This window comes from Suncus etruscus, chromosome 12 (genome assembly GCF_024139225.1).
Source record: "Suncus etruscus isolate mSunEtr1 chromosome 12, mSunEtr1.pri.cur, whole genome shotgun sequence".
NCBI classification, from domain to species: domain Eukaryota; kingdom Metazoa; phylum Chordata; class Mammalia; order Eulipotyphla; family Soricidae; genus Suncus; species Suncus etruscus.
The window spans coordinates 64447599-64474544 of record NC_064859.1 but is presented as its reverse complement, the minus strand read 5'-3'; the positions used below and the strand labels follow the sequence as shown (position 1 = coordinate 64474544).

Genomic DNA, 26946 nt, shown 5'->3' with positions numbered 1-26946 from the left:
CCCAAGCCAGGAGCGACTTCTGAGCACATAGCCAGGAGTAACCCCTGAGCATCACCGGGTATGGCCCAAAAACCAAAAAAAAAAAAAAAAAATCATAAAAAAAAAAGAATTGTCACTAATGTTATACAATATTTACTGTAAACACAATTTAGTGGCTTTAAAATAGTTTGTTTTGTTTGTTTAGGGAAACTATGTACACAAACATAGTTGACATACATAGTTGTACATACTCCATAGACTCACTCTGTTTTCAAAGAGACGTAAACCAAGCCATAAAAAATTATGGGGATTGGGGCTGGAGAGATAGCATGGAGGTAAGGTATTTGCTTTTCATGCAGGTCATTGGTTCAAATCCCAGCATCCCATATGGTCCCTTGAGCCTGCCAGGAGCGATTTCTGAGCATAGAACCAGGAGTAACCCCTGAGCATTGCCAGGTGTGACCCAAAAACCAAAAAAAAAAATTATGGGGAGACCAGTCATGCAGCTGAAAGATGGCAATATTGGGAAGAGATGGAGGGCTAAGTCCCTGTTCCACCATACCTGCTATACTCATCACCCACAACCATGGTTTTGTAGGTGGCTCCGCTTCACCACTCTTCTATGGCTCTCTGTTGAGATACCAATCTGATCAAATTCCAGGTATGCTAGTATTTGGATTGACATACTAGGATGTTTTATCAGAGTGTGTGTAACCTCCCCTTGCCTTCTACTTCTTTTTTTTTTTTTTTTTTTTTTTTGGTTTTTGGGCCACACCCAGCGGTGCTCAGGGGTTACTCCTGGCTGTCTGCTCAGAAATAGCTCCTGGCAGGCACAGGGGACCATATGGGACACCGGGATTCGAACCAACCACCTTTGGTCCTGAATCGGCTGCTGGCAAGGCAAACGCCGCTGTGCTATCTCTCCAGGCCCGCCTTGCCTTCTACTTCTAAAAGACCTGAGATTCAAAAACATGGCCCACAAAGGCTCCAATATCAATAATGGTGCTTGGAATGTGGCCATAACTCCATTTACATTTTTTAGTCACCCCCTAGGAACACACCAACTTTGATGCCAATGTGTATCTAAAGCCACCTACTAATCATGATCAACAATGTCAACTCTGTGATACATGCTCTGTAAATAAATTAAATTAAAAAGTAAAAAACGGGGCCAGAGCGATAGCAAAGTGGGTAGGGCATTTGACTCAAATGTGGCTGACCTAGGTTTAATCCCTGGCATCTTATATGGGGTCCCCTCAAGAACACCAGGAATGAACCCTGAGTAGAGTCAGAAGTAATCCCTGAGCACTGCACGGTGTGGCCCAACAACAACAATAACAACAACAAACAACAAAAAAAAAGTTTTATAGAGCCTGAGAAATAGCAGAGTAGTGAAGGAACTTGCCTTACATACAGCTATCCTGGGTTCAATCCCCAGGTTATCCCTACCAAGAATGAATGATTTCTTTTTTTTTTTTTTTTTTTTGGTTTTTGGGTCACACCTGGCAGTGCTCAGGGGTTATTCCTGGCTCCAGGCTCAGAAATTGCTCCTGGCAGGCACAGGGGACCATATGGGGCGCCGGGATTCGAACCGATGACCTCCTGCATGAAAGGCAAACGCCTTACCTCCATGCTATCTCTCCGGCCCCCGAATGAATGATTTCTAAATACAGTGACAGCAGTAAACCCTGAATACTGCTAGGCATGGTCTAAAAAAATTTTATTTCGGGCCCGGAGAGATAGCACAGCGGTGTTTGCCTTGCAAACAGCCGATCCAGGACCAAAGGTGGTTGGTTCGAATCCCGATGTCCCATATGGTCCCCCGTGCCTGTCAGGAGCTATTTCTGAGCAGATAGCCAGGTGTGGCCCAAAAACCAAATAAATAAATAAATAAATAAATAAATAAATAAATGGGAAGAAAAAAAATCTTAAAAAAAAAAAATTTGGGCCCGGAGAGATAGCACAGCAGTGTTTGCCTTGCAAGCAGCCAATCCAGGACCAAAGGTGGTTGGTTCAAATCCTGGTGTCCCATATGGTCCCCCGTGCCTGCCAGGAGCTATTTCTGAGCAGACAGCCAGGAGTAACCCCTGAGCATCGCCGGGTGTGGCCCAAAAACCAAAAAAAAAAAAAAATTTATTTCAAGGGCTGGAGTGATATTACAGCAGGTAGTATAAACCAAAAAAAAAAAAAAAAAGACAACAGTGGTCTCTAGCTCACTGAACATTTCAAATCTTTATAAGCCTTAATAGCTGGGGTCTGATTTTCAAAGCAGTATTAGTTTTTGAAAACTAAGTTAAGCAGGAACTGATCAGTTATGTACTTTACTTAAGCAATAACCACCTCCACAGTCTATTCAGTGTGGCGGGCTATGCCACAGCAATACTAAACCAACAATGGAATCTGATTACCACAGTCAAATGAGTGGGACTGTGGCAGTGATAACAGAATGAATTCACTGGGCAGCGACTGAGATAGAAGAGAAGACAAATGCACTTACTACTTTCTGAGTTGTTCAAAGCACTGGGTTTCAAGGACCTGTCCACCACAGGAGGCTTTGTGGGCCTATGTGTTGTAATGTAATCCAGGCCCTGTGTAGATGAGACTGGAGCTGTGGGGAACACATCTGGGGAGGGCAAGTCAGGAACCAAGGGGCCACCTTGACCAGGGTCCACCTTCCCAAACTCCTGTACAATTTTCAGCCGTTCCTTTTCTAGCTCCTGGTTCCGAATCATCTCCTCAAAGGCATGGAACTGCTCTTGCTCCAACTGTTGTTGCTTCTGCTGTGCAACCCTCTGCCTTTCTTTCTCCAGCTCCCGCTGGATGGCCAGGTTCCGGGCAAATTTTTCTGCTTCCTTTTTCTATAAAGAAAGAAGAGTGAGGAAAGACACTCTCTGCTCAGGTGACTTAAAACCTTAGCAGAACAAAGGGAACAAGGCTTCTCAACAGGGAGCCAAAGGCACCATCCATAATCTTAAACAGGATGGTTAAGGCAAAGGCAAGGCAGACCTGCTGTGCCAGAGCCTCTATTAAATGTTAACCCAAAATGAAGTCCCTGGAAATTTTCTGGTGATTACAGAACAATTATTTCAGATGAAAAAACTATCAGGCAATAACTTAAGGTTTTTCCCTTACTTGGTGTCTTGAAACTACTAGCCTGGCAGGGATCAGAGAGATTGCTCAAGGCGATGAGTACATGTTTTGCATGCAGGAATCTCGAGTTTGAATTCCAGCACTACCAGATTCTGCAAGTGGCTCTTAGCAGCAACGGTGACTTAATAAATAAATGTATGTCTCCTAGTTTCACTTTGTTGATTTTTAACATTAGAGTGTAGAATAAAGCTTAGCAGACAGCTACAAAGTCATACACAAAGTCACATATTTGCAGTCTGGCACAGACGACTGAGTAGTTTGAGAATTTTTCTGCATGATTTTGGATCTTCATGGGGAAGGATAAAAGGGTTTCCCATATACTTTCATCCCACAAATTATGGACCTAAAAACCTAAGATTTGGTAAGAGTTTTCAATGTTCTTTTTTCTTCTTTTTTTTTTCTTTTTGCACTGCTCAGAGGTTACTCCTGATTCTGTACTCAGAAATCGCTTCTGGCAGGATCAGGGGACCATATGGATGCTGGGATTCAAACCACCGTCCACTCTGGATCAGCTGTGTGCAAGGCAAACACCCTAACACTGTGCTATCTCTCCAGTCCCTCACTGTTCTTTTTTTATTTTAATTTTTTTGGGGGGTCACACCCAGATGCACTCAGAGGTTACTCCTGGCTCTGGGTTCAGAAATCACTCCTGACAGGCATAGGGGACCATATGGGATGCTGGGATTCAAACTACCATCGTCCTGGATAGATGCGTACAAGGCAGATGCTGTGCTATCTCTCTGGTCCAGTTTTCACTGTTCTTAAGCTCTTTTTCTAGATTTTGCAATCAAGAAGCATGTCCTTAGAGGCAGTCCTTAGAGGCATGCTCCCCAAAGTGAGTAATACTGCCACCTAGGGGGGCATTGGATGGGTGAGGTGTGGGCAGCAGTAGCTTTGGACTCAATTGGGAGCCCTTTCTATTTGCTGGCTTAATAAGGTAGACCTTGGGGCCAGAGGGATAGTAAAATAAGTAGGGTGATTTATTTGCATGCGCTGATCTAGAATTGATCGTAGGCATCCTATATGGTCCCTCGAGCCTTGTCAGGAGTGATTTCTGAATGCAGAGCTAGGAGTAACCCCTGAAAACTGCTGGGTGTGGCCCCAAAAGAAAATAAAACTAGGGCCCGGAGAGATAGCACAGTGGTGTTTGCCTTGCAAGCAGCTGATCCAGGACCAAAGGTGGTTGGTTCGAATCCCGGTGTCCCATATGGTCCCCCATGCCTGCCAGGAGCTATTTCTGAGCAGACAGCCAGGAGTAACCCCTGAGCACTGCCGGGTGTGGGCCAAAAAACAAAAAAAAAAAAGAAAGAAAGAAAGAAAATAAAACTATAAAGGTAAACCTGAGGGATGCGGAGGAAGACTGGGATGGACACAGAGACACAGGATGGACAAGACTACGGGAATTTTTTTTTCTGAAAAGTGGACAGTAGACTAAAAAAATTGAGAAGCTTCTGATCTAGAATAGCAAGCTAAAACTTTTAGAATCTTCACTCTAAATACATGTGCCCTGCTGTGTGTTTCTTGTCTTTGCCAAAGTAAAATATTGCATTAAAATTACAGGATCTGGGCCCGGAGAGATAGCACAGCGCGTTTGCCTTGCAAGCAGCCGATCCAGGACCAAAGGTGGTTGGTTCGAATCCCGGTGTCCCATATGGTCCCCCGTGCCTGCCAGGAGCTATTTCTGAGCAGACAGCCAGGAGTAACCCCTGAGCACCGCCGGGTGTGGCCCAAAAACCAAAAAAAAAAAAAAAAAAAAAAAAAAAAAATCACAGGATCTAGAGGTCAAGAAGGTAGCACATATGTTAGACCCCGAATTCCATCCCCAGAATCACATGCCCCACTCCCAGCAACAAAGGGTGTGACCCCTATACAGGTCTGTTGTTACTGTTGTTTTTAATCAATGGTTCTTTTTTTTGTTTGTTTGTTTTTTGGTTTTTTTTTTGGTTTTTGGGCCACACCCGGCGGTGCTCAGGGGTTACTCCTGGCTGTCTGCTCAGAAATAGTTCCTGGCAGGCATGGGGGACCATATGGGACACCGGGTCAATGGTTCTTTTTAAGTAATGTATTTTAAACCAAAATAATTTCCTTCTTATTTCTACCGTTGAAAACTCACCTTTTCTGCAGCTGGAGAGGTGGTGCTAGAGGTAAGGTGTCTACCTTGCAAGCGCTAGCCAAGGAAGGACCTCGGTTCAATCCCCTTAGCCAAAAGTAACCCCTGAGCATCAAAAGGGTGTGGTCCAAAAAAACAAAAAAAAAGAAAAGAAAACTCACCTTTTCTTCATTATAATCTGTATATTCTTTGGAATATCGTTTTAATAGTTCTGCCTTTAGTTCTTCTGCTTTGGGAAAAGCAATCTCCTTTAATTTCTATGATACAAAACAAAAAGCTCAGAATTAGGACAATTTTCAACAAACTAAGATTTAAAGATTTAACAGAAGATTTAAATTGGCAAAGGCAACTGTGTTTCCCCAATGATGCCATTTCCTATTTACAACAGTTCTGGCAAAATGGCCTCATCTCTTGCTGTGGGATTTGATGCTCAGATACAGACACAGTTACTTTTTTCTTTTCTTTTTTTTTCTTTTTTTTTGGGGGGGGGGGGCATACCCGGCGGTGCTCAGAGGTTACTCCTGGCTGTCTGCTCAGAAATAGCTCCTGGGGGGCCGGGAAGGTGGCGCTGGAGGTAAGGTGTCTGCCTTGCAAGCGCTAGCGTAGGACGGACCACGGTTCGATCCCCCGGTGTCCCATATGGTCCCCCAAGCCAGGGGCGATTTCTGAGCGCATAGCCAGAAGTAACCCCTGAGCTTCAAACGGGTGTGGCCCAAAAACCAAAAAAAAAAAAAAAAATAGCTCCTGGCAGGCACGGGGGACCATATGGGACACCGGGATTCGAACCAACCACCTTAGGTCCTGGATCGGCTGCTTGCAAGGCAAACGCCGCTGCTGTGCTATTTCTCCGGGCCCTTCTTTTCTTTTTTTTTTGGTTTTTCGGTCACAACCAGCAGCACTCAGGGGTTGCTCCTGGCTCTATGCTCAGAAATCGCTCCTGGCAGGCTCAGGGGACCACATGGGATGCCAGGATTTGAACCAGCGTCCTTCTGCATGCAAGGCAAGTGCCTTACCTCCATGCTATCTCTCCAGCCTCCACAGTTACTTTTGTGTTGAAGTTAATCTGTGCCTCTTTGAAAGTTTCAGATGGCGGGCCCGGAGAGATAGCACAGCGGCGTTTGCCTTGCCAGCAGCCGATCCAGGACCAAAGGTGGTTGGTTCGAATCCCGGTGTCCCATATGGTCCCCCGTGCCTGCCAGGAGCTATTTCTGAGCAGACAGCCAGGAGTAACCCCTGAGCACCGCCGGGTGTGGCCCAAAAACCAAAAAAAAAAAAAAGAAAGTTTCAGATGGCAAGAATAAAAGTGAAGACCTACCTTTACTGTATCTTTCTTTTCAGGAATGACAGCAGATTTATAGTCTCGATGCTTTGGCAGTTTCTCAATAAAGAGCCTAAGGAAACAGCAGAAAGATCACCAGTGAAGAAAATATCTAGGCATCAAAAAGACTTGGAAGCATTCTGCTTTGATATGTCCCTGCATGATGAGCAGGAATGGGTCCTGTTCCCAACCCATTTCAGTTGCTGGAAAGAACTGGAAACAATGTGTTTCACTCTCCAGCAGAAACAGGAGACAGTAAAAAGCCAAAGACCCTTGCAACACACAAAAAAAAGAAAATGGTGGGAGGGTCTAAAGGGAGATAACTCAAAGGGCCTGAGCATATGCTTTTCACATTGGAGCCTCCAATGCTATCTCTAGCACTCTATGGCCCCCAATGATGGCCTCTAAGCTATAATACTATACATGCATATACTATATTATTATATATATTATCTTTTGGGGGGGCACACCCGTTTGATGCTCAGGGGTTACTCCTGGCTATGCGCTCAGAAATCGCCCCTGGCTTGGGGCGACCATATGGGACGCCGGGGGATCAAACCACGGTCCTTCCTTGGCTAATGCTTGCAAGGCAGACACCTTACCTCTAGTGCCACCTCGCTGGCCCCTATATATATTATCTTATTACATATAATACTGTACATGGATAGCCTCTAAGTACTGTAGGGTCATCAAAAGCCTCTTTTACCGTCTCCAAAAAATTATGGGGAAAGAAAAGAGCCCACCTGACCTCCTGAAAATATATCCCCCCCCCAAAAGACTGTTTTCATGTGACTACAACAGGTTTCTGCCTCTGTCAAAAAAAATTTTTAGGGGGCCCAGAGAGATAGCACAGCAGCGTTTGCCTTGCAAGCAGCCGACTCAGGACCTAAGTTGGTTGGTTCGAATCCCGGTGTCCCATATGGTCCCCCGTGCCTGCCAGGAGCTATTTCTGAGCAGACAGCCAGGAGTAACCCCTGAGCAATGCCGGGTGTGGCCCAAAAACCAAAAAAAAAAAATTTTTTTAGGGGGTGGCGAGATAGTATGGAGGTAAGGCGTTTGCCTTCTATGCAGAAGGACGGTGGTTTGAATCCCGGCATCCCATATGGTCCCCCGTGCCTGCCAGGGGTATTTCTGAGTGTAGAGCCAGGAGTAACCCCTGAGCGCTGCTGGGTGTGATTCCCCCCCCCCCCAAAAAAAAACAAAAACGTTTTAAAGAACTGTTTGGCAGCAAAAAGCTGATTAAACTCATGATCCGTGACCAATCTTAGCCTTGGTGTATCTTTTTTTTCTCTCTTCTTTGGAGTTAAAGTTGCTTAAAAAAAAAAGTAGACCACCCTTGCATCATGCCAAACACAGAAATAATTATATATTTGGTACATGACATGTGTATAATATGTGCACATTACAGATGTATTGTGAGTTCTGATTCCCGATGAATTATTTTTGGGGAAACACAAGATGCTAGATTTTCTCTTTCAGTTCTTGTCCTTGGCTATAGAGCCCAAAGAGAAAGAAAAACAATTCATACATCCAACAGTTCTGCAGAATCCTATAATGGCTTTTGGGGAACAGTGAAAACAAAGGGTGCTTCAGTGGCTTGTGAGAGTGCATAGAGGCAGAATCATATCTTCAATAGCTGCAGGCAAGTTCCAGAATCTATGCTTAATTACCAAGCTACCTCATAGGGCCTCCTATGATGTCCAGAAATACTGGGAGGGTTCTAAACAAAGATGTCTTTTAATAGAAATGAGTTATAATAAACAAACTGAGGGGCAGCTCGCTTACATCCCTAAAATACTTGACTGTAATTGGGGTAAATATATTCTGTTTCCCTTTATGCCTATTGGTGGGAGTCAGTAAAAGAAAGAAGACAACACCATTAAAACAAATGCCCTATGGATGATCTCCCTTGTTTCATGTCTATATTTGGAACATGAAATTTTTATTTTCCAACCCAATTTGACAAGGTCTCCTAAAGAGAGGTGGAATTCTCTTAAGGAGGTCTTCAAAGAAGAGTTCTGAGGGTCTGGGGAGCCACCACTCCCAGTGACACAGATCAGAGGCCACCAAAATCAGTTTATACCTTGAGGTAAGGGATCTTTGTTGCCGGGGCTTCTATCTGCCCAGAATGTACTGCAGCCTGTTGACCTATCTCCCTGGTCCCAAGAAGAGGTGAATACTGTAATCAAAATTATTCTATAAAACTTCCCTTTGGGGGCCAGAGCAGTGGCGCAAGTGGTAAGGCGTCTACTTTGCCCACACTAGCCTAGGCTGGACCATGGTTTGATCCCCCAGCATCCTATATGGTTCCCCAAGCCAGGACCGATTTCTGAGCGCGTAGCCAGGAGTAACCCCTGATAGTCACAGGGTGTGGCCCAAAAACAAAAACCAACTTCCCTTTGGACTCATAAAAAAAAGTTATAAAACTTTCCTAAAGTCTGTATAAAATAAGCAACCAGATTTATTGTTTTATTTGCAATTGCATTTCTAGGTATCTAGCCAAAAAAAAGTAAACCACACATGACAAAATGAAAATCCCAACAATTTGAAAAAATATATGAACAGTTTGTTGCAATATTATTATAGGCAATATATGAAAACAACCCAAGTGTACAAAAATAGGTTTTTGGGCCACACCCGGCGATGCTAAGGGGTTACTCCTGGCTGTCTGCTCAGAAATAGCTCCTGGCAGGCACGGGGGACCATATGGGACACCAGAATTCAAACCAACCACCTTTGGTCCTGAATCAGCTGCTTGCAAGGCAAACACCGCTGTGCTATCTCTCCAGGCCCTAAATTACTTATTTAAAGAAAATGTATCACATTGTTGACATAGCTGATTATATTACATTTGTTTCGGGATGACAGAAAGCAAAGTTATTAAGAAATAGAAAGAGGGGACCGGAGAGATAGCATGGACGTAAGGCATTTGCCTTGCATGCAGAAGGACGGTGGTTCGAATCCCGGCATCCCATATGGTCCCCCGAGCTTACCAGAAGTGATTTCTGAGCATAAAGTCAGGAGTAACCCGTGAGTGCTGCTGGGTATGACCCAAAATACAAAAACAAAAACAAAATAGAAAGAGAACAGAGAATTTAAAAAAAAAATGGAAGAAGGGGAGAGAATTCCTTAGCAGTTATATTTGTGAAACTTCTTGTATCAGCTATAAAGTTATTAATGCAATAGCCAAAGATTTATTATGATCCCATTTTTTTCTCCAGAGATGGGAAATACATTTTAAAAAAATGTGTTTATGTGGCAATTGTCATTTGCATAGGCACAGCAAAACATGGAATGCCATGGGCCACACCCGGCGATGCTCAGGGGTTACTCCTGGCTGCCTGCTCAGAAATAGCTCCTGGCAGGCATGAGGGACCATATGGGACACCGGGATTCGAACCAACCACCTTTGGTCCTGGATCAGCTGCTTGCAAGGCAAATGCCACTGTGCTATCTCTCCGGGCCCGCCCCCCCCCCCCCCCCGTACCACCATTTCTTTATCCACTCATCTGTTCTTGGGCACTTGGATTTTCTCCAGATTCTGGCTATTGTAAATAATGCTGCAATGAACATAGAAATGCAGAGGGTTTTACTTCATTGTATTTTGGGATCCTAGTGTATATTCCTAGGAGTGATATTGCTGGATGTGGGGAGAAAGTATCTCTCATTCATTGCTGATGGGAATATTGACCAGTCAGCCTTTTTGAAAAATACTATGATATTCCTCAAAAAAGTTGAGCTCTTATTTAAAGCAAAAATATGAATATAGTATGTGAATTTATAAGTAAGAATCAGAAAAAATCATATATATTTGCATTTATTTTGTTTATAAATATATAAAAAACAACATAATATTCAGAAATTAATAACGAGGGCCAGAGCAGATAAAAGTGGAAATGGAACTTTTCACTATATGCCTTAATCAGGGGTCTCAAACTCGCGTCCCATGGGCCGTTTGCGGCCCTCTGTACAACATTTTGTGGCCCTGCCTTAGAGGAATCTTTTTTTGTTTTGTTTTAGTTGTTTGGGTCATACCCCCCAATGTTCAAGGCTTACTACTGACTTTGCACTCAAGGATCCCCCGACTTTGCCTTCTGCGGCCCCCAGGTAAATTGAGTTTGAGACCCCTGCCTTAATGTATGCTTTTAATTTTAATCTATGAAACAGAATCTAGATCGTATAGAATGCCTCTATTTTGTTGCAGCCGTGAGTCCATTTTATAAATGTGGAGCTAAGAGAAAAAGAGCCTTTTAAGTAGTGAATGTGAAAATTATCCTCTTACCCAAACTGATGCAAGAGAACCCAGGCAGGTTACTTTATCTCACCCTCCTTCATTTCTTTAATAGTTTCTGGGATTATGCTATGGAGAAAAGCAGTACAAACTGATAGGAATGCCATATTAAATAATCTTTTTAAAAAAATAATAAAGTGCTCTGCATAGCTAATGCCTAGAACATAATACATCTGCTATGTGACTGTTTTTGCTAATAAACAACCTCCAAAATGTAAGGAAGAAGAAGAGATAACAATGTTAACATCAGTGCCAGAAGCTTTCTGGGCACATAACTAGTTGTGACCCAGGTGTATACTGTTCTCTGGGGTTATATCTGGTTGCAGTCTAGGGAAGGGAAATGTACCAAAGCAAACAAGTATGGATCGGCAATAATAAGCAAAAACCTGATAGAATAATGGGAGAGAAAGTAGTATGTAGAAAAACAAGTACAAAAAGTGACTAAGTATACAAAATGGTATTTTACTAAGCGAAAGAAGTGTCCAAATAAGAGGAGATACGGTTTCTACTGATCAGATTGGCAAAGGTTTGGCAGGTTAATTACAATGCACGTAGGCAAGGGTGTAGGGAAAGATGAGTCCTTTACCCAACTAGTAGAACTATAACTAAAGATGCCTTAAGAGAGAGAGGCAGTTAGGAGTCAATCCAAATTTTTAAATGCTGTGGTCTTAAAGCTCACGATTCCACCTCTAGGAACTTATCCAGGAGGCTATCACTCAAAATAATGTAGATATGTGTGTTATGTACATATGTATGCATATGTCTTTAAGAATACTCAATAGAGCATTTTTCATAAAAGTAGGAGAAACTGAAGACCTATATGTTATGTTCACTAAGTGGGGCTTTTTAAAATAAATTACAATTGCCCAAATGTGAAAAACAGTATAATGATCCTTTCTTTCAGCAAATCCTGAATGGAGAGCCAGGAACAAGTCCTAAGCATATCAGGGTGTGGCCACAACTCTCCTAAATTTCTTCCCACCAAAGAATGTGAGGGAACAGACAACAAACCAAATGAAAAAACATGTAGGTAATCAGTGCCAGAAAAAAAGAGTTACCCATGAGGAAAGTGACTAGGATGACGAAGGTTAATGTTTTAGTAAGAGCATCGAAGAAAGGCATCCCTGAGGAGGTGCCATCTGAAAAAGAACTGGGAGAAAGTGAACCAGAAAAATCTAGGTTAAGATTGGTTCAGATATAAGAAAAAGCTCTGAGGCCAGAATGAGATGAATTGGTCTGTCCTGACTGTAGAGAAAGCAAATGGTAGAGCAGAGCATATCACATGACCTCTTTCATGATTTAAGGGAGGAAAAAGAAGCAGAGGAGACTGTGTGCATCCAAGGGCATAAATAATTTCATATAACAGAAACATAATATGATAACTTTGGTATGAGGAAATTAAATATCTTTCTCACCATGTAATTTGAAAAATAATTTTTTGTTGTTGTTTTGTTTTGTTTTTGGGTCACACCTGATGGCACTCAGGGGTTACTCCTGGCTCTGTGCTCAGAAGCTGCTCCTGGCAGGTTCGCGGACCATATGGGATGTCGGGATTCGAACCACTGTCTGGCCTGTGTTGACTGAGTGCAAGGCAAATGCCTTACCACTGTGCTATCGCTTCAGCCCCCCAAAAGTCATTGCTTTGAAAAAAAATTGAGTGTATAAAAATAACAAATTAAGGGGATGGAGAAATGTTAGATTACACCTTATTCTATCTAAAATAAAGGTCATCCCTGGTTCCTTTGTATGTTTGTTTACAATTTGGATTTACCCAAAAACAGGGATGGTCTTACTTGTAAACCTGGGTGGACTAGCTCAGGATAGCCTGAGATATCTGTCCTTACTGCCACACCCAGGGATAGTCCCTGTACTCAATAAAAATGGCAGTTCTGGCAGGCAGCTTGCTCTCCATATTAGGTAGAAGACTGCCAAGTCATCCTCAACCTGTTTGGAATATTTCATGCATGACTCTGATTCAGACTCATTCACCTGGGATTGGAGATATGGCGTGTGGGGTGATTTTCAGAGAGAGAGAGAGAGAGAGAGCTCAACAGGTTGAGCACATGCTTTGCATGCATGAGGTCCAGTTCAATTCCTGGTATCACATGGTTCTGTAAGCATCCTGAGCATGGAGCCAGCAAAAGCCTCTCAATACCACCAGGTGTGGCCCAAAAATCTAGGGGGTGGGGGGAAACTACTTAGAAAAAACATACAGACATTTGAAATATGGTTTTAAGAACTCTTACATAATTTGTACCAATCATCAAGGTTAATTAACAAAATAAGCATGAGTATCTATGAAATCCCTCTTTAGTCTACTGCCATGTCTTGCTACTTCCATTTTATAATGCAGCTTTTTTTAGCACAGGTGACTTTGAGAATGTGAGTCTGTAATCTAGGGGGCTCCCCCACAATAAAGGCAGGAATTGCCAACAGACTCCATAACTCCCTTCTACATAGCTACTCAATGACCATAAAAAGCTGTGAAAGCAGCCACTGCCTGGATTATTATCTGTACTCATCATGAAAATATGTACTGATTTAATATGTGAAGGATCCTTCATCTATCCTGGGGTCTGCAAAAGGCAATGCATTCCTGCAGTAGGGAGAGCATGGAGGGAGAAATACGCCTGAGATCATTAAGATGCCTAAACAGCTCCAGGAAAAAGAACAGACATGCCTTTTAAACTTGTGAACTAAAGCAACCACAAAAGGTCTAGAATGATGATTATCTTGGCTGTGGAGGAGGGAGGGGAGCAGAGATGCAGCCTGCCCTCCTCCTTCCTCAGTCACCCTAACTGCTGATGTAACCCAACATCACTGACAGGAATATATCAAGTGAAATGAAGTATGCAGAGACATACATATATACACATGCACACAACAGAGGCTATAGATTAATGAACAGGAACTTTTTTTTAAGCAAACTTTAAGGTTTGTCAGTTCACAGAATAAGACAGAATTACAATATTGATGCAAAAAAGAATGAAAGTGGATACATGATTGCGTCAGGTCAAGCCAATCCAGCAAAATCCCAAATTAAACTCTATAAATGAACTGTCATACTACATGTCCCTCACACTCAGCTCTTCAGGGTTTGTTCATCATACTACTGCAGTGATAGTCCAGAGTTTATTTTATTTTGGTTTTGAGGCCACACCCGGCGGTGCTCAGGAGTTACTCCTGGCTCTGCACTCAGAAATCGCTCCTGGCTGGCTTGAGGGACCATATGGGATGCCGAGGAGGACTGAACCCGGGTCCGCCTTGGGTCTGCCCTAGCGCTGTGCTATCACTCCGGCCCCTAGTCCAGCGTTTTAGTGGAGCACTAGATACAGAAACAGATTCCCAGTCTCTAAAAGACTGATATTTCTCAAATGAATATGGATTACCTAAACATATCCTCTCTTGCTTATGTAGGAGTTTTACTCAAAAATTGATTTTTCTTCTGCACTATCATTTCTTCCTTCTCCACATAATAAAAAAATTGCTCAACAAGAAGTATGCTCTAAACTCACTCATCTTTTATTTTGGGGGGGAGGCTAAAACCCGGTGGTGCTTAGGGGTTAGGCACTTAGGGCTCTTTGCTCAGAAATCGCTCCTGGCAGGCTCTGGGGACCAGATGAGATGTCAGGAATCGAACCCATCATGGTCCATCAAAGGTTAGCCTCGTGCAAGGTAAACGCCCTACTGCTGTGCTATTACTCTGGCCCCTATAATCACTCATTTTCAGCAAAAAATGTATCCTTGAATCACCCATTTTAAAACATATTCACAAACTTTTTTCCCCATTAAATTATGCACATCATTACTTGACCACTTTGCTTCCTAGAGCACTTACAAGAAGTTGTCTGTGCTACATTTGACAAAATTCGTCTATTATCCAGTTTTTAGTGGGTCAAAACCACTGGCTATTTTCCTTGCCAGTAAATAACACGTCATGGGGGCACAGTCACACCCTTTTATTCTTGTACTATGAGTATTGCTTTTAAAGGACATGTTCTGAGACAAATGACCCTCAAAAAAACACAGACACACACAGACCCACACACAAAGTTTACATTCTGGCCTTTTACTGAGGATGTCTGTAAATTGACCGTAAACTCATTGTCCTCCTTTCTTTTCTTGTCCATTCAATTTTCCTGTAAGCCAATCTCTGAACTGTTGTATAAAATTACTCACTAAAATTACCAATGGCCACTGGTATCAAATTTAAGTCCCCAGCCATGTGATCCAGGATACTACTCTCATGCAAACACTGACCTTGCTTAGCTACTAGATACCCTCTCTTTCTTTTAGCTTCTGAATCTTTCTATGTTTCAAATTATCTCTGTAGACCCTTTGTCGGCTAGCCAAGTATAGGGCTTAGGGCTTAGTCTTTTTTTTTTTTTCCTTTGGTTTTTGGGTCACACAGGCAGCACTCAGGGGCTACTCCTGGCTCTGTGCTCAGAAATCGCCCTGGCAGGCTCAGGGAACATATGGGATGCCGGGAATCGAACCACCTTCAGTCCTGGGTTGGCTGCATGCAAAGAAAATGCCCTACCACTGTTCTCTCTCCAACCCCAACAGGGCTTAGTCTTAAATTCACCTCTCAGTTGGTCCGAGGGTTGTGTGTTATTGTTAAGCTGTTTAAATTCACCTCTCATCATCAAAGATTGTTGATCCTTTTATATGCAATGAATATTTTGACCTCTAATGAAGCCAATGAACTCAAAACTAAATTTTGAAATGTGATATATGCAGATAAACTTTTCAGAATATGAAAAAATTTAGCTTTATCCCATACCTTGAATTCTATGACTACATCCCTATGGGGCTTTTAGCTCCCAAATTAATACTTTTTGTTTTGGATCTTGTGCTCAGAGGTAGAGCACTTACTTTTCATGTACGAGGCTCTGGATTTGATTTCTGGCATTGCATGGTCCTCCAAACATTACAGGTATGACTCCCAACAACCAAGACACAAGCAGTCCCTGAGCATCACTTTCTCTACCCCCCCCCCAAATAAAATGCAAAACAATCTCTGTGCTACAAGGTTTCAGTGGATCTTCAGTTTCACAACCACCTATATGAAGGCTTGTATTTCTAGCCCAGACTTCTCTTCCACACTGTACATTCAATCTCCCACCTGGTCTCTACTTAGATCTCTCATGGGTATCTCAGAGAAACGTAACACTTAAAAGAGCCAGGCCTGAAGTCTCAGAATATCTCAATACAATTCCTGTACCACACCACTCTATTCATCTTTGTGAGTGGACAGACACACCTGAAGTTACTCAGGGCAGAAAACTGAAAGCAGCCTCATACCATCTTTCCTGAACAACCAATAAGCCCCATAGACTCTATCTCCAGACTAACTGCTTCTCTCAGGCCACCAACTTTCCTCCTGAAGTGCCAAAAATTTCCTAACTAGCCTTCCTGGTCTCTTTCAATACTCAACTATTCACCACACTGTAGACCAATTTATAACCTTTAAACTAGTCCAATAAACTCCCTAAAACTTTTCAATAGCTTTCAGGGGTGGGAGAGCAGCTGGGAGGGTATTTGCCTTGCATATGGCACACCAGGATTCAATCTCTGACACCTCATGTTTCCACAAATACCACCAGGAGTGATCCCAGAGCTCAGAGTCAGGAGTAAACTCTGAACACTACTAGGTGTGGCCCAAAACCCAAAACCACACCAACAAAACAACTTTTCAATAGTTTTAATACTGCTATCAGTATCAAATATAAACTCCATCCCATGGGCTATAAGATGCTGAATGCTCACCTGGCAGTCAATCTTCCTTTCTCACTTGCCACACCCCAAACACAATAACCATCTCCTCTCCACCTTTTTGCTTTGTTTTCATGGCACATCCAGCAGTGTTTGGGGTTACTCCTAGTTTGGTATTTGGAGTCACTCCTGGTGGTGCTCCCTGGAAATCATGTGATACCAGGGAATCAAATCTACCCTCTTATAAACAAAACTTGCTTACTTGTCCATTGAGCTCTTTGGCCTAATGATCATCTTTCAACTCCTAGAAGGCAGGAGTGTCCTAACAAAGGTTCTGAAAACGGCTATATTTTTTTTAAATGTTCTGTTCCAGGTCCCTTGAATGACTCACTACTCACTCTAAACATTTCATATAGTCCCTACCCTGACTACTCTTCTTATTTTTTGGGGTTTTTTTGTTTTTTGTTTTTTTTTTTGTTGTTGTTGTTGTTCTTTTTGGGTCACACTAAGCAGTGCTCAGGGGTTACTCCTGGCTCCATTCTCAGAAATTGCTCCTGGCAGGCACGGGGGACCATATGGCACACCGGGATTTGAACCGATGACCTTCTGCATGAAAGGCAAACGTCTTACTTCAATGCTATCTCTCCGGCCCCCCTGACCACTCATCAAATAACAATTTGGTTATTCTGTCACAATACTCTGTTGCTTTTTCCTCATTTTGTGACTATTTCTTTGCTTATTGTTTATTTCATCTCAAAACGAGAAAGGCACCCCAATAAGAACAGATTCAATTTATGTGCTCTGTACCAGGAGCTAGAATATACTACGAAGCCAATAAGGTCTACATGACCTTATCTTCAAAGCACTTACTATGTGGGGCAATAAGGTCCCAGAGGCTCTTCAAAATACACCTGGTAGAGAGATTCGTGACTTTGTTTTTTTGTTCTTGTTATGGGGCCACACTCAGAGGTGCTCAGAGCTTACTCCTAGTTCTATGTTCAGAGATTACTCCTGGCAAAACTTGGTGGACCATATCTGGTGACAGGGATCAATCTCAGGTCTTCCACCTGTAAGGCAAGCACCCTAACCAATATATCCCTCCAACCCCTCTCTGATTTTATTGAACTGCCTCAACTGGAATCCTTCAAAGAAACTGTGTCCCTAGATTTTATTCTGGGATAACCAATCACAAGAATACTAGAATAAAGACCTTTTTATTGTATTTTTTAATCTTTTTGTTTGTTTGTTTTTTGTTTTTTTGGGTCAGTCACACCCGGCAGCACTCAGGGGTTACTCCTGGCTCTACGCTCAGAAATTGCTCCTGGCAGGCTCGGGGGACCATATGGGATACCGGGATTCGAACCACTGTCCTTCTGCATGCAAGGCAAATGCCTTACCTCCATGCTATCCCTCTAGCCCCCCTAATCTTTTATCTTTAAAAAAATAAAAAAGAGGCCAGAGAGATAGCATGGAGATAAGGCATTTGCCTTTCATGCAGAAACCAAAAATAAATAAATAAAAATAATAAATAAATAAACAAATAAAAAAGAGAGCTTACTAAACCTTCTGCTATTGTATTAATGACTTTACTGGAGAAACAATAATTTCCACAAATATACTTGCTACTGAGCTTTCTCTTCTTTCTTTTTTCTTTTCTTCCATTTTACTTTTTAGTTTTTCTTTCTATTTTTTCTATTTTTCTCAATAACTTTACTTTCCCTTATCTTGAAACAAATGTATTATGATCAGTTATGTCAACTATGTAATTGATGTATTTTCTTTAAATTAAAAAAAAAGGAACACTGGAAAAAGACCTCTCCCTGTCTGTCCTGCACCAGGAAGACTTCTGGAACACCCCTGAAACCCAAGACATACTCAGAGGGACCCATAATGCAGATGCTGGCTCTCTCATTGAGATGCATCAAGGGCTCTGATCCTTGCCTGCCCCACTGTCCTTGTGCCACTTTTCCCTTGTTACCTTGCAAGGGGAAGTCCTTGCTATGCTGCCCATCTTTGAAACCTAAAACTGTGGGAACATGAAAACAGATATCAACTACAGAAAAAAAGATGAAATTTTCTTTGGAAAGCTGAACAAAATGCATGGAACTGTGTTCCAAGCTTTATATGTGGAAGCTGAACAAAACACTATTAAGTAGCAAGTGGATCAAAGAGGAAATCAAAGAAGATTAGAAAGATTCCATGAAACTAATGATAATGAAGATACAAGCTATGATAATGCATGGGATATATAAAAAGCTGTAATACGAAGGAAGTTCATAGCACTGCAGGCCAATCTTAAGAAAGAAGGATAAGTTCAAATCAATAATCTAAATACACGTCTCAAAATTCTGGAGAATGAATAGCAAACAACTCCAAAAGGTAATAGAATAAGGAAAATAGTAAAAACTAGAAATTAACAATATAAAAATCAACAAAGCGATATTTAAAAAAATCAATAAAACCAGGAGTTTTATAAATAGATAAAATAAACAACATAGATAAACCTTTAGCTAGATTCATGAGAAAAAATATGAGAAAATGTTAAAAAAAAAAGCGTGATAAGAGACAGATGGGGAAAAATTACAATGAACTCTTTAATATTTCAAAATATACTGGGAGATTACTATAAATAATTTTATGAACTTAAGCAGGAGAACTTAGAAGAAATAAATTATTAGAGTCAAGTAATCTCCCAAAAGTATATGAGGAGGAAGCAGAAGAAACCCTAAACAGATCAAGCACAAGTAAGGAGATTGAAATAATTAAGAATCTTCCAAGAACAAAATCCCTGGTCATTGGTGAGTTCATTGGTGAGTTGTGCAAACCTTCAGAAAAGATGTATTATCTTTTCTCATTAAGATCTTCCCAAACATTGGAGACACAGAAATTCTTTCTAAAACCTATGAAGCTAACATTATACTAATAACTAAAGTAGACAGAGAAATTTCCAGAAATGAAATTTTTAGACCAATTGCCCTTATGAACTTCAATGCCAAAATGTTTAATCTTGGCTAATCAAATCTGTCATAATGAGGGGCCGGCAAGATAGCATGGAGGTAAGGCGTTTGCCTTTCATGCAGAAGGTCATTGGTTCAAATCCTGGCGTCCCATATGGTCCCCTGAGCCTGCCAGGAGCGATTTCTGAGCGTGGAGCAAGTAACCCCTGAGCGCTGCTGGGTGTGACCCAAAAACCAAGAAAAAAAAGATCTGTCATAATGAATTTTTGAATATATCAAAAAAGTTATTCACTCTGATTAACTGGATACCTCCCTGGTATACAAGTATGGTTCAACATTCACAAATCAGTTTACATAATACATAACATTGATAAAAGGAAAGAACCATGTGATCATATCAATTAATGCAGAGAAAGCTTTTGACAAGGCCCAAGATCCATTCAAGATTTAAAAATTCTCAACTAAAGTCACAGTGGAGGGAACTTTCCTCAAGATAGTAAGGACTGGGGCACAGCAGGTAGGGTGTGGTAATATTTTTGTTGTTGTTGTTGTTGTTGACTAGACTTTTATTTCTTCTGAAATAGTGAGGTTCAAAGAAACAAGAGCAAAAGCCAAAAAAATAAAATCCAATTATTGGAGAAAATATTTACACATTAAACTTTATAGTACTAATATCTAAGGTATACAAGCATTCTCAAAATTCAATTAAAAAGGAAGAACTTTTTTAAAAACTGACATTTTTAAAAGAACTTAAGATAGCCAAACTTGGGGCTGGGCGGCGGCGATAGAGGTAAGGTGTCTGCCTTGCTAGCGCTAGCCTAGGACGGACCGCGGTTCGATCCCCCGGCGTCCCATATAGTCCCCCAAGCCAGGAGTGACTTCTGAGCGCATAGCCAGGAGTAACCCCTGAGTGTCACCGGGTGTGGCCCAAAAACAAAACAAAAAAAAAAAGATAGCCAAACTTCATAGAAAAAAGTATCATGAATAGTTAGCAGTAAACCAAAATGACAATAAAATATCAACTCCAATAAGAATAGTCAGTACCGGGGCCGGAGAGATAGCATGGAGGTAAGGCGTTTGCCTTTCATGCAGGAGGTCATCAGTTCGAATCCCGGTGCCCCATATGGTCCTCTGTGCCTGCCAGGAGCAATTTCTGAGCGTGGAGCCAGAAATAACCCCTGAGCACTGCCGGGTGTGACCCAAAAACCACAAAAAAAAAAAAAAAAAAAAAAAAAAAGAATAGTCAGTACCAGAAAGATTGGTTTATATCAGAGACTGAAAACAATAAGTGTTTGCAAGGAGGGTGTATCTAAATAAACTTTTTTTTAATTTTTTTATTTTGAATTATGAGAACAAAAGATGCAAAGAAAGAGGACAAGGTAAAGTTACAGTGGAAGGACAATCACCCATAACATAATTCTCAGAAGAAGTCCCCTTGCTGATATCTTAACTTTGAACTTTCAGCCAAAGAACGTTAAGATAAATAAAACAGAATCCATGTGCAATTACTTTGTCCCTCAAGTCCCCAGATTTTAGCACATTATAATATTTCTTTTTTTTTTTTTTTTTTTTTTTGGTTTTTGGGCCACACCCTGTGACGCTCAGGGGTTACTCCTGGCTATGCACTCAGAAGTTGCTCCTGGCTTCTTGGGGGACCATATGGGACGCCGGGGGATCGAACCGCGGTCCGTCCTAGGCTAGCGCAGGCAAGGCAGGCACCTTACCTCCAGCGCCACCGCCCAGCCCCATTATAATATTTCTTAACAGCACACAAGGCAATCTAAAGCCATCAAATTTATGTAACTCCTTAAACATTAGAGGCATAGTATTTTTTACATTTCCATGTACATGCATATTAGCTTAAGTTAACCTCAAATTTTAAGTGGGTGCGTTTTAAGGATTAGAGTCAAAGGAGCACAGTAAAAATGGTGTTAGAGTGGCAATTGTTGTTTGCATAGGCCCACCAAAATATGAGAGGCATGGAAAGGAATAACCTTGGCCTAAATACAAAGAGATCTATAATCTATAAGGACTGTGGGATCAATTTTTTTTTTTTTTTGGTTTTTGGTTTTTTGGGCCACACCCATTTGACACTCAGGGGTTACTCCTGGCTATGCGCTCAGAAATCGCCCCTGGCTTGGGGGGACCATATGGGACGCCGGGGGATTGAACCGCTGTCCGTCCTACGCTAGCGCTTGCAAGGCAGACACCTTACCTCTAGCGCCACCTTCCCGGCCCCACATTTTTTTTTTTTTTTTTTGGTTTTTGGGCCACACCCAGCGGTACTCAGGGGTTACTCCTGGCTGTCTGCTCAGAAATAGCCCCTGGCAGGCACGGGGGACCATATGGGACACCGGGATTCGAACCAACCACCTTAGGTCCTGGATCGGCTGCTTGCAAGACAAACACCGCTGTGCTATCTCTCCGGGGCTGTGGTAATATTTTTAAGATAATCTTTATATATTTAAGAAATTAATTTTGTTCTGTGACTTTTAGTATTATGAATATCAGCCCCTTAAGAGTGGGAGCTTGTTCCTGTATCTAGTGCTCCATTAAGATGCTGGACTAGGGGCCGGCGGTGGCGCTAAAGGTAAGGTGCCTGCCTTGCCTGCGCTAGCCTTGGATGGACCGCGGTTCGATCCCCCGGTGTCCCATATGGTCCCCCAAGCCAGGAGCAACTTCTGAGCACATAGCCAGGAGTAACCCCTGAGCGTTACCGGGTGTGACCCAAAAAAAAAAAAAGATGCTGGACTATCACTGCAGTAATATGATGAACTAGGCTAGAAGGTTTGAGTGTGAAGGATGTGGTATATAGGAGTTCATCTAACTTATAAAGTTCAGGGGCTGGCGAGGTGGCGCTAGAGGTAAGGTGTCTGCCTTGCAAGTGCTAGCCAAGGAAGGACCACGGTTTGATCCCCCCGCGTGGTTTGATCCCCTGGCATCCCATATGGTTCCCTCAAGCCAGGGGCAATTTCTGAGCCATTAGACAGGAGTAACCCCTGGCTAAGCATCAAAATGGGTGTGGCCCGAAAAAAAAACAAAAACAATTATAGAGTTCAATTTAGAACTTTGTTAGATTGGCTTGACCTGAAGCAATCAATGTAGCTTTCATTCATATTGCAATATCTAATATTAAACAACCTAGTTGTTTCCTTCCTACACTTTAAAATTATAATATACATCCTAAGCAGTCCACTGTTATTCTTGCTTTTCTATAGAGCAATGCTTCTAATAAGAGACAGATTTGCTCAGACAAAACTCAGAAAGTATTAAAAGTTTATTTTTGGATACTTCTGGTTGTTACAACTGAGGTGAAGGGTATTACTGGAATCTATGGGGTAGAGAACAAGGATGTCACTAAATCTCTTATTATTCAAAAGATAGAACCTATGACAAAGGATTATTACTGATATTACTGACTCTAAGACTAATAAATTCTGCCTTACTCTATATCATCAAATATGTGACAGGACACAACTGATGGGCATGAACTGTCTTTGAGGAGACACAAGAAACAAATAAAAGTAATTGTCTTCAGGAAAGGTTACTGAGGTTTTGGAAGTACAGAAACTTAAATTTTAAAATGTGTTTTAAATAATATTGTGCCTTCTGTATTCTATAGCATTTCTATAACATGTATATATTGCCTAGTCTAAAAAAATATTAAAAACACCAGAGATTATGGTCTCAAAAGACAATCTTAATAGGACATTACAAAAAGCACAGGACTGATGTGCTAGAATAAATCCTGAATTAAGAGTTTCAATGTCTTGCATTTGTCACACCAGATTTAAGAACAAGTAATATGACTAAACCCTGAGCTTGCTTCCTCCATAGCATGGGAGATTGATGTGGTCTACTCAATGCACAAAGAACAGTAAGTGCAAATGGCATAATACAGGTAAAGTTTCCATAAAGTATTGGAACCAGACAATACATTTTGAATAAGAGTCATACTTGACAGTTCTGGAAGAGGTGGAGTCCTGGGAACAAATTTGGGGACTTGAAATAAGTTAGGTTTGTGCTCTACTACTTAAGCTACTTCTCAAATCTGAAATTCTATTTCTTTCTTTTCTTTTTTTTTTCTTCATCTTTTTATAATCTTTTTTAAAGTTCCTGACATTACAAAAGAACAAGAGACTAGAAATTAAACAAAGACCCTTTAACATCATTGACTTCCTAAATTACACATCATTTCATTGTCATTGGCGCTTGAATTATTTCCTGTTAATTGTGCTGCAATCTTCTATTTATGTTTCCCATCTAAGAAATTGAGCAACTCAACAGAGAGATCTTATTATGACGAGCCATAAAAACAGTAGGTGGTTAGTATTATTTGATGATTTGCATGATTATGACAAAGGTTTAAAAAAAAAAAAACCTTTTTCTGAATCACTCAATTTGCTACAAAAAAAAAGTAGAGATGAGTAAGTTTGGCTCTGCTAAAACTCAATAAAAATTCTAAATCTGGCTGTCTTAATAGAGAAAGAGAGGATAGGAAAACATTATCAATAGTAGAATTTAAACACCAATTCTTTTACCAAAATAGCTGGCCTGTGTGGGCACAGGCCAAAGACTTAGGTTTCTTATTCATGAACACTGAGTCATGACAAAAATAACACTTTAGTACTTGGGCTTTGAACGGCAAGATGCCAATTCACAGTGAACAAAAATGATTAACACTAATGATGCTATTAAGTTTTCTAGTCTTAGCAAGTCAGGGAAGAATAAGTGAGCACAAAAGCAAAATGAGTAAGTCATTGGTCACCAGAAAAGAAAAAGGAAACAGGAGGTATCTTACGTGATATACTTGTTATACAGGATGAAAGCATGTTCAATGTTGCCTTCCTCAGAATAAATGGATGCCATACGGATCATCTCCACTCCAGAGCGGAAGTACCGGCGGGGTGGAATGTCTTCATTTACCTCCACAGAGCTGCCCAGCAGGGAGAGAGCCCTCACCCGTTCTTCAGGTGGGAGACTCACATCTCCATGGTCAGACATTGGGACCAAGATCTCCTGAGATATAGAACAGAAAACAGATGGCATGAAACATTATGGATTCCCCCCATCCATCACAACTGAGCCAAGCCAAGTCTACTATGTGTTTATCCCTCAACCTAGACTGAAAGAAATTAAGGAGGAAAATACCATATGCTGTGCTCCTATCAAATAGGGTCTCAACCATAACAACATCTCTCAGCCTTGTGGTGGAGACCTTCAAGAAAGCCCACAGTGATAAAGTACAATCTCAATACCCCACAATTCTGTGTCATAATTAGGTGGTGCAAAGCATATAACTACAAAGGCCACTGTGGGCTCAGTTATATCCTCAATGTTAATTATCCCTTATTGTTTATTGGTCTGATCTCAGCACAATTAAGAAAGGCAATATCGGGCCCGGAGAGATAGCACAGTGGCATTTGCCTTGCAAGCAGCCGATCCAGGACCAAAGGTGGTTGGTTCGAATCCCAGTGGTTGGTTCGAATCCCGGTGTCCCATACGGTCCCCTGTGCCTGCCAGGAGTTATTTCTGAGCAGACAGCCAGGAGTAACCCCTGAGCAATGCCGGGTGTGGCCCAAAAACCAAAACAAACAAACAAACAAAAAAGAAAGGCAATATCTCTTTCTCTTTGACAATTATTTCTTCTCCCAGCTACCCATTTTTTTAATTGCCACATATATGTCAAAATATGATGATAAGCTTCCAAGAGGACTATTAATTGGGGGTGGGGGTTGGACGACATCTAGCATTGTTAGGGGCTACTGCTAGCTTTTACAGTGCTGGGGATGCAACCAGAAACAACCACATGTAAGGCAAGCACTGCAATCTTTGTACTATCTCTCTTGCTTACTTGAAAATTATTAACTAGCTTCAAGTCTGATCAATTTCATTTAACGGGAGAGTAACATTTGTATGTGTCATTTTTCGTGTAATTTTTCATATTTGAGAACAAAGTTCAGAATGGCATCTTGCCATTCAAAGCACAAGTACTAAAGTGTTATTTTTGTCATGACTCAAGTTTTTCATATTTGAGAACAAGATTCATAAGCATAACTAGGCTATTCAAAATATTATTTCTGGCGCCTGAGAGACACCACAGCGGTAGAGCATTCACACAAGACAAATGATGGTTCAATTTCTGGCATCCCATATGGTCCCCGGAGGCTGCCAGGAGCGATTTCTGATAGAGCCTGGAATAAACCCTGAATGCTGCTGGGTGTGACCCCAAAAAACAAACAAAGCAAAACCAAAATACTATTTTTATGAATTTACATCATGTTATGTCAATGAATTTAGATTTTGAAAACAATGTGTTCAAATACCTCTTCAAAGACTACAAACTCTCCGAATAAAGATACAAAGGTAACTAGAAATGTATGTGTGAGGGGGATAGAACCAACATAAAATCTGGGTTTTCCAACCATGGGTCTCCAAGTTCAATCAATCATTCTACCATCTTTTTAGTCACTGTTGCTGTTAGAATCAGAACTTGAGGGCCGGAGAGATAGCATGGAGGTAAGGCGTTTGCCTTTCATGCAGAAGGTCATCGGTTCGAATCCCGGCGTCCCATATGGTCCCCCATGCCTGCCAGGAGCAATTTCTGAGCATGAAGCCAGGAGTAACCCCTGAGCACTGCCGGGTGTGACCCAAAAACCACAAAAAAAAAAAAAAAAAAATCAGAACTTGAATTTCATATATCTATATACATATATACATATCAACTATATATAATTTCCAAAGTGTAGTTGATCCACACTGAAATCCAGTACGCCCTAACTCAGCATGGTCCAGAATACACAAGGAACAGAATTCATTTTAGAACTCATGGCCCTATGTCAACTAGCTTCCTTTTGTTTTTTAGTCGTAAACTTCTGTCCCTTCCAAGAAAATCTTTTGCTCTTATCAGGAATCTGACACTATTCAGAAAACCTCACGTTGATCTCCTTGTCTGTTTTTATTCTCCATTTCAATCCCTCCCACATCTGTAATCTCTGAGGGAAGCCAATAATATCCAGGTCCTTTTGTCTACAAAGCTTTTCACGCAACACCAACAAAGACGCATTCCAGCTCACACAAAGCATCTCTAGGGTCTCAGAAGGTCCCTAATATATGGAACAAACTCCCTAAGCTCCCTAGAGAATGAAGTCAGTCCTCAGCCCATTTAAAGAAGCAAAGAAGCCCTGTTGCCCTCCGAGGATCTCTTGGGTGGAGAAAAATACCTCCTTTTGGGGGGCCAGTGGGCATCTCCGGAGACTGCAGGGTTAAAACAACCCTCCAAGGAGCAGTGAATGAGGGTGGAGAAAGGTGGCTTTGGGACTAAAGGGGGGTAAAGATCTGGAGGAGTGGGAAGAAGCAGAAGAAAGAGAAGAGGAGGCAGGCCCGGTGGAAAGGGGCCTCCAGGTAACTGCTTGACACGCAAGCC

General features: G+C 41.7%; 1 protein-coding gene across 11 annotated transcripts in view; it reads right to left on the bottom strand.

Annotated features, from left to right (window-relative positions):
* Positions 1-26946, bottom strand: part of STAMBP (STAM binding protein) — a 321855-nt gene that overhangs the window by 27325 nt on the left and 267584 nt on the right. For all 11 annotated transcript variants that reach the window (XM_049784414.1, XM_049784415.1, XM_049784416.1 and 8 more), the window contains exons 2-5: positions 24322-24539; positions 6555-6630; positions 5401-5496; positions 2477-2837 (exon numbers count right to left, since the gene is read on the bottom strand). In XM_049784414.1, the coding sequence (XP_049640371.1) occupies positions 2477-2837; positions 5401-5496; positions 6555-6630; positions 24322-24524 (736 nt within the window). In that variant the 5' untranslated portion in view covers positions 24525-24539. The remainder of the gene's footprint in view (positions 1-2476; positions 2838-5400; positions 5497-6554; positions 6631-24321; positions 24540-26946) is intronic.